At 42.3% G+C, this 12,500-nt stretch overlaps 2 protein-coding genes across 5 annotated transcripts in view; one reads left to right on the top strand and one right to left on the bottom strand.

The window, feature by feature from the left end:
* Positions 1-1,208: 1,208 nt before the first annotated feature.
* sra1 (steroid receptor RNA activator 1) lies at positions 1,209-6,001 on the bottom strand. Of its 2 annotated transcripts, none has more exons than XM_037749712.1 (6): positions 5,891-6,001; positions 3,202-3,309; positions 3,038-3,124; positions 2,796-2,959; positions 2,557-2,665; positions 1,209-2,008 (listed from the first exon to the last, which is right to left on the bottom strand). In XM_037749712.1, exons 1-6 carry the CDS (start codon positions 5,913-5,915, stop codon positions 1,659-1,661), a joined length of 843 nt encoding a protein of 280 aa, XP_037605640.1. In that variant the 5' UTR covers positions 5,916-6,001; the 3' UTR covers positions 1,209-1,658. The 2 variants fall into 2 exon arrangements, with proteins under 2 accessions (XP_037605640.1, XP_037605641.1); XM_037749713.1 differs by having other exon boundaries at positions 2,796-2,962; positions 3,044-3,124.
* Positions 6,002-10,787: 4,786 nt separating this feature from the next.
* apbb3 (amyloid beta (A4) precursor protein-binding, family B, member 3) overlaps positions 10,788-12,500 on the top strand; it is a 6,706-nt gene continuing 4,993 nt past the window's right edge. For all 3 annotated transcript variants that reach the window (XM_037747678.1, XM_037747679.1, XM_037747677.1), the window contains exon 1: positions 10,788-11,131. In XM_037747678.1, coding sequence (XP_037603606.1) covers positions 11,065-11,131 — 67 coding nt within the window. In that variant the 5' untranslated portion in view covers positions 10,788-11,064. The remainder of the gene's footprint in view (positions 11,132-12,500) is intronic.

Below are 12,500 nucleotides of genomic sequence, written 5' to 3'. Positions count from 1 at the left end.
GGCCGGAGGGACGGACCTCTCTCTGCTTTTTCTGTCTATTTTTAGGTTTGTTTGTCTCCGTGGGGACGAGGCTCTTTCTTTCTGTTTCTCTCTATGTCTATCTGTCACTCATCTTTTCTGCATGGTTTCCTCTTTCCGAGGCTCCTCTCTCCAGGGAGGAAGAGGAGGAAGAGGAGGAGGAGGAAGATGAGGAGGAGGAGGAGTGAAGCAGAGCTGACTGGTCAGCAGAGTTCAGACTGAGCTCTCCAGTCTCTCTGCAGCTGATAATAACCTGAACCATGATGAAGCAGAGTGTGAGGAGCTGCCAGCGCCCTCGACAGGCTGCAGCCTTCATTACAGACGCAGCATGAACACACAGCAGCTGAGCTCCTCTACATGATGACACCTCTAATGTCTGAGCACGCTGAGCTCTTCTATACAGCCACAGTTCACTGAGGTGTTAAAGCTGCTTCCTGTAACACCCGACTGAGGCCAAACCAGCAGCACTGGGAGCACCGGGAGCAACGGGAGCAACGGGAGCACCGGGAGCACCGGGCTCCCAGAAGACTCTATCAGGAGAGTAAACGTGATGAAACCACACAACAAAAGGCTTCAGGGTGAAGAGACGGTCACTGAAACTATAGAGAGACTCAAAACGACCACAAAGAGGCTCAAAACAACTACAAAGAGGCACAAAACCACCACAAAGAGACTCAAAACAACCACAAAGAGACTCAAAACAACCACAAAGAGACTTAAAACACCAATAAAGACACACACACACACACCAGTGTGAGGCGCTGCTGTCCTCTGCTGCCTCCTGCTGGTCACATCTCAACACTACAGAAACCTGCTGCCTTTAAATGCAGTTGAAATAGTCTGATCGGTCTGAACACGAGAATGATGTAGATTTGATGTATTAATATATTTAAAATTAAACAGATTAAAAAGGAACTTATATAACATGAAACTGAAAATGTTTAAATTAAACACATCATTTATAATTAATCTCCACGTTGTTATTTCTACGTTTCACTCACGGTTGAAAAACTGTGACGCTGTCAGGAGTTTCTTCTTCTTCTTCTGCTGCTGGTCGTGTCCGGTAGCTCCCTGATGGGTCGGGGTCTGGTCCCTGATGGGTTGGGGTCTGGTTCCTGATGGGTCGGGGTCTGGTTCCTGATGGGTTCTGATGTTCCTACAACATAAAGAATAAAAACAGGACGACGTTCCGGAGTAGAAAGAAGAGAAAAGAGATTTATTATGATTCATCAGGTTTACTGAGACGCAGAGAGCTCTGCTGGGAAACACCACATGATGTCAGAGTCCAGAGATACAGAACAGGGTGAGAGTCCAGAGTCCAGAGTCCAGAGATACAGGATACAGGGTCCAGAGTCCAGAGTCCACAGATACAGGATACAGGGTCCAGAGTCCAGAGTCCAGAGTCCAGGGTCCAGGGTCCAGGGTCCAGGGTCCAGGGTCCAGGGTCCAGGGTCCAGAGTCTAGAGACCAGACAGGATGTGTGTCCATCATGACCCCCTACCTGCTCCTGTGGTTCTGACCTTTGACCCTCTGCTGAGGTGTGACAGTGAATGTGGGCCTCATCAGCACCAGATCCTGGTCTGGGTTCAAAGTGTCAAAGTTTGCTGGGAGAAAAAAATAACCTGCTAATTCCTGCAGGATTAACAGTCCGGGTCTGGACCTGCAGGGTCCTGGACTGGTACTGAAGGGTCCTGGACTGGACCTGAGGGGTCCTGGTCTGGACCTGCAGGGTCCTGGTCTGGTACTGAAGGGTCCTGGTCTGGTACTGAAGGGTCCTGGTCTGGTATAGCAGGGTCCTGATCTGGTACAGCAGGGTCCTGGACAGGACCTGGAGGTTTCCGAAGTGGTTCTAAGAGTTCTGGATCCAGTCTCCGGGTCTCAGCGATGAGTCGTTTGACACCGACCATCCATTGGCTGACTTCAGTCACATGATCGACCATCAGAGAGCGATGGAGCTCATCAGCTGAGTCCCAGCGACAGGACTGGACCTCTGAGAGACAGACAGGAAGACAGACAGACAGGTGAGTACAGAGAGAGACAGACAGACAGACAGACAGACAGACAGACAGACAGACAGACAGACAGACAGGTGAGTACCAAGACAAACAGACAGACAGACAGAGAGAGACAGACAGACAGACAGGTGAGTACAGAGACAGACAGACAGACAGACAGACAGACAGTGAGGCAGACAGAGAGACAGACAGACAGATATACAGACAGAGAGACAGACCAACAGACAAACAGACAGACAGACAGACAGAGAGACAGACAGACAGACAGGTGAGTACAGAGACAGACAGACAGACAGACAGACAGACAGTGAGGCAGACAGAGAGACAGACAGACAGATATACAGACAGAGAGACAGACCAACAGACAAACAGACAGACAGACAGACAGAGAGACAGACAGACAGACAGGTGAGTACAGAGACAGACAGACAGACAGACAGACAGTGAGGCAGACAGAGAGACAGACAGACAGACATACAGACAGAGAGACAGACCAACAGACAGACAGACAGACAGGTGTTACCCAGAGACAGGGCGTCCATGCGTCTCCTCACAGGTAGGCTGAGTTTCCCTGACCTCCAGCTGTCCTCCAGGAGGCGGAGTCTCTTTGCCACGTCACTACACACCTGATCCTGCACACAGAGGTCACACAGAGGTCAAACAGAGGTCAGAGGTCACACAGAGCTGGACCCATAAAATTAAACCCATAATTAATCATTTAAATTTGATTTAACAAAATAAAAGTCCAGAGTTCAGACTCACCTTAACGGACGGTCTGCAGGCGGCGAGCGCTCGGTTCAACACCGACACCACGGCCTCTACGTCAGGCTCGCTCTCTGATTGGCTGCCATCCGCCTCCCTCTGACTTCTCATTGGTCCCAGAGGGGGAGGGGGCGTGGCCTCACAGCCAGGAGGAGGAGGACGAGCTGCGAGGAAGAGAGGCGGAGTCTGCTGTCAATACAATATAATAATATAATATAAAAAGCTCTTCTTCTGCTCCTTACCTGGCGGTAGAGGGGGCGGGGCCACGCCACTGGGAGGCGGAGCCAGAGGATTGGAGGAGGGAGGGGTCATGGGCGGGGCTCCGACACCTGAGGATCAATCAGAGACAAGGTGATGAAGACACTGAGGATGATGAGGGTTTTTATAACAGACCGGGTTCTCTGACCTGCTGGTGGAGCCGCTCTCTTGTTCAGGAGGTTCCTCTGCGGTCCGCGGGCCTTCTGGAGGCCGTAGGAGAACTGAGGGGGGTCGTTCCAACCCCGCTCCTGGTTACCTAGCAACACAGAGAGACAGGTTCATTCTTAAAGGAACAGTTCAACAACGTCCACCAGATCCGACCGAACCACGATGATCTGAAGAGATGTGATGAGCTGCAACCAGAATATAGTTAATCGATAGTAAATTAAACTAATCAATCAATCAATCCTGCGTGTCGCTGAACATAAAACAAGATGTTTGGTGGTTGACACCAGAGTGTGTCTTCAGGAGACTTGGCTTGTAAGAGCTGGATAAACATGTGATGTACGGTGTTATTATGGGATGTCACCGGGATGAGTCAGAGAACAGCTTCCGAGGCTTTAACCAGGAGGAGCTGCTCCGCTACGCTCAACGTTTTTATCTATTTTGTTATTATACTGTTTGACTTGCACCAACATAACCAAAGCAAATTCCTAGTGTAAATCTCTTACACCTGGCAATAAACACGATTCTGATTCTGATTCTGACAATCACAAACACTGCATTGATCCCTGTGAGACGCTACAGCTGCTCTCATATACACAGAAAGACAGAGGAGAAAATAGAAATGAAGGAGTAAGCATCATGTAAATTATGTACATAATGCTATAATATATATAACACAGTATATGTAGAGAAATATAAGTAAATAATAAAAATGAGGGTATAAGAAATATGTACAAATATGTGCATTAAAGACATAAAATATATAACATAGCCTCCAGTACAGAGGGATGATCAGCTGCTGTGTTTGATCTGGTTTGTATTATTGCTATTGGTTGAATAACAACCTTCTGTTTTTACCTGTATAATCACTTTTTGGTGAATTATTTGTATGCCGTACTCTAACCAACACAGATTCATTCCTCCGTGTCATATTGAATGTTTAATTAGTGAGTGATTCTCGCCTCGAGGCTTAAAGCAACATTTACTTTACAGCTTTTTAAATGCAGTTCTTCATATCCGACATTACTGATTGGGATCAAACCGGTCAGACTCTGGTGCTCTGGTCAGAAACACAGTAAAGGTGGATCTCTAACATCACCTGTCCATATCTGGGTCATAGAACCGAATCCAACACCGGGACGGGTCCATCACCTGTCATTTAACCGTGGAGTGAGTCCAACCAGACTTCACTGAATGTGTGGCTCTTTTTTCAACCGGGACATTATTTGACGAAGTATAAACTCATTTAATCCCACAGCTTCTCCATAAATCAATTATTAATTATTATCCACCTTCATTATTGACCCATACATATACTCTAATTATATTTACCTAAATTTGTCTACTATAATTATTATTATTTATAATTATTCTAACTATAATTATTGCCTTTAATCTGTGTCATACAGAAATATAAATTAATTACTGATATAATTATCCTTATCAAAATATAAATTTGTTATCAATCCAGAATACTAATTCATTACTTATAATATAACTTAATCACAATACCAATTCATTACTTATAATATAACTTAATCATAATACCAATTCATTACTTATAATATAACTTAATCATAATACTAATTCATTACTTACATATTTATCTTAATCATATTGACTATTTGTTATCTTTTCTTATATGCGCAAATTATTATTTATAATATACAATTTATAATATACAATATGCACATGCAATACAACCCTCAATACATACATACATACACATACATACACATACATACACATATATATATATATACACATACATACAAATATATATACATACACACATATACACATACACACACATACATACACATATACACATATACACACATACATACACATACACACACACACATACACATATACATAGATACATACACACACACACACATACATACATACATACATACATACACATACACACACACATACATACACACACAGAGAGATACACACATACATACACTTACACACACACACACACACACACACAGATACACATACACACATATACATACACACACACACACACACACACACACACACACACACACATACATACATACATACATACATACATACACACACATACATACACACACACGTACATACACATATACATACATACATACACACACACAGATACACATATACATACACACACATACATACACACACATACACATACACATACACACATACACATACACATACATACACATATACATACATACATACACACACACAGATACACATACACAAACACATATACATACATACACACACACATATACATACATACATATATATATATTATTTATTTATTTCTACCTGAATAATTCTTGTTTGGTTTAATATTTGTAAGCCGAATTAAACAACAACACAGAATTGATTCGTAGAAGTCTTGTTTTTGTTTACAAAGTGAGAGTTTCTCCTCTTTCTGCTTAAAGGAACTTTAAATTGTGAGTTTTCTGAATGAAGTCTGGTGAACAGTTCAGTGAATAACAACATAAACAGAAATACAGAGCTAAACTCACACCACAGAGACTCATTAAACACGTTTTAACCTCATTAATCTCAGTCAGACTAATTAAACACTGTTATGACCAACATTAAGCTCTTTAATGTCAGTCTGAAGCTGCTCAGTGAAACTAAACTCTCACCTGGCTTCATATACATGTCCTCCATGTTGGATTCCACCGTGTCACATGACGTCACAGCTTCTTCTTCCGGTGACGAGGCACTAAACAAACAAACTTCCGCTCAGATTTTCAAAATAAGATTTGTTGGCGCACTAAGCACATCACACTTGTTCCTGTTTTTATTCTAATTTTCATTTATGTGTAATTTTATATGGAAAATATTGTATGTATGCTATATATTTGTTTGCTATATTTGCTATATATTTTTTATATATTTCTTTGTATTTAAAATTAAACAAGAGTAAATAAATAAGGGAATTAATACAAAGATAAATATTAAGGGAATTAATACAAAGATAAATATTAATACAAAGATAAATATTAAGGGAATTAATACAAAGATAAATATTAATACAAAGATAAATATTAAGGGAATTAATACAAAGATAAATATTAAGGGAATTAATACAAAGATAAATATTAATACAAAGATAAATATTAAGGGAATTAATACAAAGATAAATATTAATACAAAGATAAATATTAAGGGAATTAATACAAAGATAAATATTAAGGGAATTAATACAAAGATAAATATTAATACAAAGATAAATATTAAGGGAATTAATACAAAGATAAATATTAAGGGAATTAATATAAAGATAAATATTAAGTGAATTAATACAAAGATAAATATTAAGGGAATTCAAACAAAGATAAATAAATAAAGAAGCAAATTAAAACAGAAATATCAATTTATGTCACATTTTATCAATTAATTAATGGCTGCATATATTTTTTATATTACTTTGGTACATTTAATGACATATTCATCTATTTATTGAGTCATTTATTTATTTATTTTGTCAAGTTACATGTCCTTCTACAAGACGACAATTCACAAAATAAATTAATAAATAATAATAAAAACAAAACATTAAAAAATAAGAAATAAGAAAAAACAGTTCCGTGGTGGAGTGTAACAAGGCACTTTTACTTAAGTACAATTTTGAGGTACTTGTACTTTACTTAAGTATTTCCATGTTCTGCTACTTTCTACTTTTACTGCATTACATTTATCTTTAGTTACTTTACATATTCATACTATTAAAACCAGCAGTATATAATAATAAATGATGTATTATTATAGATTAAACTAGCAGCAGTATATAATAATAAATTATGTATTATAGATTAAACTAGCAGCAATAAATAATAATAAACTATGTATTATTATAGATTAACTGTAAAACATGATGGTTATTATAATATAGTTCTTTTTTTTTTTTTTTTTTTCACAATTTAAGACTACACAACATAACAAAAAAATAAATGAATAATATACAGTGCAGGAAGAGGCAGAAAAACCCACTGGGCTTATCTGAAGCCTCCACCTAGAGACAAGATTAATATAAAGACATAATATGACGACTGTAATGTTAAATGACTATATATGTAGTGATGTCTCTTTGTGCAACAGTGGAAAGTTACTGTAACTCTGTCTGATGTGTGCTCTTTGTCTCATGTAGTGGGAAAGTACTGAGTGTTGACTTTCACTGGGACACTGTGTAACAACAACTCCTTATCTGTGTAAAACAACTCCTTTTCCCACACTCCCCGTTGTAGATTTCTATATAATCACATTGTAATATTCTCCTGCAGTGCGCTCCTCTGCAGACTCTGTGTGACTCTGTATAACCAGTGCCTCTTCTTGCAAGAATAAAATACAACGAAGACATTTCCTCTGTTTGAAATCCTTATTTCAACGTTCATTAGGACTCATCTAGGGAAATTGAAAGAATTTCCATTACAAACTTGGCGTTGTCGGCAGGATTCCATGGAAGATCGTCCTGAGACGACGGGGGACCGGTGACTGGCCGTCCAGGAGAAACCTCCTGCCTGTACCTTGACAAGTTAAGAGACGACAGGACCGATCCACCGTCTCTACTGGGACCCAAAGGACCTGATTGAGTCCAACAAATCAACTATTAACCGGGTGAGACGTTGAAATTCTGATTTCTTTTAATCATTGATAATAACGATACTGAAAGACAGTAGAAATTGAGGTTTCTTAAGTTCCATAATAATTTCCACTTGTCTAGTAATAACTGGATTGTTGTGGATTTTGGTTGAAGTAATTTCCTGACGTGATTTGAGATCCTTTGGCATCTTTTGTCCTCCATATAAGAAAGGGATAATAAAGGAGAACTGGAAAATATAAATGGATGTTCAAAATTAAATTAGTTTTGACACTGTAGTTTCTTGACCTAAGAAGTATTTGTGTTGGGTGGTCATTGTTCACACACAGTGCTTAAAGGAAAACATATGTTTGAAGCAATTGTGGAAGTCTGTTGACTCAGAGAAAAGGAAGAAAAGGGGAAAGGTTCATTGTTCGCCTTACAGCTTTATCTTGGTTGAGCTATAGTAACTTTGACGTCACGAGGGAAGCCCTGTGTTGTAAAGGGACGTGTACACGTACCTGAAACCCAGGATGGGTTCAGGGAAGAGTAAAACTCAGGATTCTCCACCTGAGGGAGGACGTATCGATGTCATGAGATCCCAATACGGAGAGGAAAGCATAGAATGTGTTTCTACATGGATTAAAGATTATGGGTTTCCTGATGGAGGCTCATTCAGCGTAAATCAGTTGGAGAAGCTAGAGAACAGATTAACAGAAGTAGAGAAGAAGATGAAGGACAGAAAGAAGATTAAGGGGAAAGATTTAGAGGAAATAGAAAAACATAAAAGGTGTCTGAAAGCATGGAAGGGAGAAGCAGAACGTAGGGAAAGGAAGAGTCACAGCAAACAGATGCCTAAAGTAACTTCTAAAACAAAGTCAGATAAACCATCATCTCCCTATTCTCCTCTGTTTAAGTTGTTTAAGGAGCTGTCTAACGTGGACCCTGATCTGGACGCCTATCTTCCTCCTTACACCCCAGAAGAAGACGGTAAATCCAAGCTCAAAAAGAAGGAGATGGACCCGTCTAACAAAGCCACCACCCCCATAGCAGGCTCCTCCAGCTCATCCGCCCGGGGAGGAAGCTCAACTTCCTCTGCAGGGGTGGATGGAACCGTCGGAGGAGGCCAGCACGTAACAACGAGGTCTCAGATGGAGAGAGAGAAAGACACCCAGGCTGAGGCCTCATCAGATGAGGAAGTGATTTCCAGCCTGCCAGAGGATACGCATGGAACTGTCAATCTGCCAGAGATACTAGTGGCCGTTGTTCAGCGCCCATGGACCGGCGCAGTCATCCAGAATGCATTTACTGACCTCCCTCCTCTGTCAGCAGGAGGGCTAAAGATGGCAGAACAACTCTATATTTTCTGTAAAGAGTGGCAACCCACTGAGAACGAACTGAAAAGCCTGCTCCTCAAACATCTGGGTGCTGCCAACTACGCCAAGATAAAAGACGCATTGGGTTACGATGATCGACGCCCTGAAGAGGCCGATTGGGACGCGGCTGTAAATGTTCCTTACATCAGGCTACTGGAGGAGCTTAGCAAGAGATTGACAACAGCCTTCCAAGTGAGAATCAACATGACTAAAATCACCACATGCAAACAGGGTCAAAGTGAACCTGTTGAGGATTACTTCACCAGACTCCATGGTGTCTTCACCCTCCACAGTGGGTTTAGTGAGCCCACCGACATGGGACTAGAACCAGGAATGTGGGAGACCTACCTGAGAAACGCCTTCGTAGCGGGACTCAGACCAGACATTGGTGAAAAAGTCAAGCAAAGTTGCGTTGATTGGGAAAACGCAAGACTGGCTGAGGTGATGAGACACGCCCGCCATGTTGAAAAGCACTGCATTACAGACAAAAACAAGAAGGATGAGTTGGTGTTGGCGCAACACGCTGACCTCCACACGGCTCAGCTTGCTTTGCTCCAGGCTTTGGAACAAATGACTTTGGAACAACAACAACAGTCCTCACAGCAGCCATGGCGCAGAGGACATGGAGGACGTGGAGGACGTGGTCGTGGACGAGGCAGAGGGGGTCCAAGACGCCCTCCATTGGATAGAGACCAGTGCTACATCTGCAGAAAATTTGGACACTGGGCTTTTCAGTGCCCATAAAATCTATTCAGATCATCTGTTCTTTATTTCAATGTTCATTAGGACTCATCGAGGGAAAGGGACAGAATCTCCATTACACTACATAATAGTGATAAACAATTAGAACAAGATATATAGAATAACGTGTTGTATGTTATATTTGATATATTTATTGTTATTGTTGTTATTCAATATATATATTATATATATTATATTTATTTAATATATAATAATATATAATGTATATATTATATATAGTATAATATATATAATATATATATTATATATTATATATATATTGTATATATAATATTTATATATAATATATATATTATATATTATACAATATACATTATATATAATATATATATATATTATATCATATAAATATATTGTATATATAATATTTATATATTATATATATTCTATATATATTATAGAATATATATAATATAAATATTATATATACTATATATATCATATATATATACTATATATAGTATATATATAATATATGTTATATTTGATTTATTGTTATTGTTGTTATTCAATATATATATATTATATATATATATAATACATATATATATATATATTATAATAGGGCTTCACCATCTTTCTTTTATAGAAATATTTTTAAAATGTTAATGTGTGTGTGTGGTTGCTATGGAAACGTACTTTAATGTCATATTTTACAGTGAAGGTCGAGTGAGGCAGAGAGTCAGAGAGGGAGGGGAGTGATGACATCAGCAGGGGGGGAGGAGACCTGATGACATCATCAGAGGGAGGAGACAGAGGAGAGAGGAGGACAGAGGAGGAGACCTGATGACATCATCAGGAGGAGGAGACAGAGGAGGAGAGAGAAGAGAGGGAGAGGAGGAGAGCAGCATCCTTCATCAGACAGAGAGGAGAGAGAGAACACACGCCAGGCCGGACACTAAATAAAGGAGAAGAAGAAGAAGAAGAAGAAGAAGAAGAAGAAGACTGATGGTGTCATCTGAGAGAGGGACGGACGGAGGGACGAGAGACACTGAGACAGACGGACAGACAGACAGAGAGAGAGAGACAGGCAGCAGGAGGCTGTAACTGTCTGTCATCTGGGCCTGAGTGTGAGGGCCACCAGCTGATTGGACCCCACATGTTGGAGGGCGGAGCCATGATGGGCAAAGACTACATGTTGGCGATCCTCATCGTCAACTACGACGGTGAGACACACACACACACACACACAGACACACAGACCCACACACACACACACACAGACACACAGACCCACACACACACACACACACACACACACACACACTGTAATCCTGCCTCATGAGGCCCGTCCTCGTTGTTTACATGTCCATGTTTCACAAACTCATGTAGAAATGGAGCATTGTGGGCCGGCGTTACCTGCTGTGAGCCCCTTGTAACCTGCTATGACATCACCACCGGTCACCTGACACGTGTCTGGTTATGGATTATAGAGTCGTACACATCACAGACATCAAACACGCTGGTCCCCGACCAATCAGAGCTTGTCTTTCAGGATACGAGTTCAAAGAAAAACATTGTTTGTCCCATAAAACATCTGTCTCAGTGAGGACGGACCAGCTGGCTGCCTCCATACACAGCATTTATATCTATTTATTACACAATACTCTATTCTGATTGGTCGATCGGTCTGTTGTTTCTTTATAACTGACTGTTGCTATGGACGCAGTTCTGATGTCGGACTCTGGAGGACCGACAGGGGCGACAGGTCAACAGGGGCGACAGGGGCAACAGGGTGACGGAGGTGACAGGTCAACAGGGTCGACAGGGGCAACAGGGTGACGGAGGCGACAGGTCAACAGGGGCGACAGGTCAACAGGGCGACTGTGGCAACAGGGGCGACAGGGGCGACAGGGCGACAGGGGCGACAGGGCGACTGTGGCGACCGGGATGACAGGTCAACAGGGGCGACAGGGCAACAGGGCGACAGGGGCGACAGGGGCAACAGGGCGACTGTGGCGACAGGGGCGACCGGGGTGACAGGTCAACAGGGGCAACAGGGTGACAGAGGCGACAGGGGCGACCGGGGTGACAGGTCAACAGGGGCAACAGGGTGACAGGGGCGACAGGTCAACAGGGGCGACAGGTCAACAGGGGCGACCAGGGGGACAGGTCAACAGGGGCGACAGGGCAACAGGGTGACAGGGCAACAAGGCGACAAGGGCGACAGGGCGACAGGGCAACAGGGGCGACAGGGGCAACAGGGCGACAGGGGCGACAGGTCAACAGGGGCGACAGGTCAACAGGGCGACGGGGCGACAGGTCAACAGGGGCGACAGGGGCAACAGGGTGACGGAGGCGACAGGTCAACAGGGCGACTGTGGCAACAGGGGCGACAGGCGCGACAGGGCGACTGTGGCGACAGGGCGACTGTGGCGACAGGGGCGACCGGGATGACAGGTCAACAGGGGCGACAGGGCAACAGGGGCGACCGGGGCTACAGGGCGACTGTGGCGACAGGGGCGACCGGGGTGACAGGTCAACAGGGGCAACAGGGTGACAGAGGTGACAGGGGCGACCGGGGCAACAGGGTGA

This window comes from Sebastes umbrosus, chromosome 17 (assembly GCF_015220745.1).
Source record: "Sebastes umbrosus isolate fSebUmb1 chromosome 17, fSebUmb1.pri, whole genome shotgun sequence".
Classification (NCBI taxonomy): domain Eukaryota; kingdom Metazoa; phylum Chordata; class Actinopteri; order Perciformes; family Sebastidae; genus Sebastes; species Sebastes umbrosus.
This window is presented reverse-complemented; position numbering and strand designations above follow the sequence as displayed.

Excerpts from the sequence above, each read along its gene's own strand:
- sra1 (XM_037749712.1), bottom strand. The coding sequence starts at position 5,915 with ATGGAGGACATGTATATGAAGCCAG. Across the intron at positions 2,960-3,037 it reads CCCGCCCCCTCTACCGCCAG|CTCGTCCTCCTCCTCCTGGC; the intron begins GTAAGGAGCAGA and ends TCTTCCTCGCAG. Across the intron at positions 2,009-2,556 it reads CATGGACGCCCTGTCTCTGG|AGGTCCAGTCCTGTCGCTGG; the intron begins GTAACACCTGTC and ends TCTGTCTCTCAG.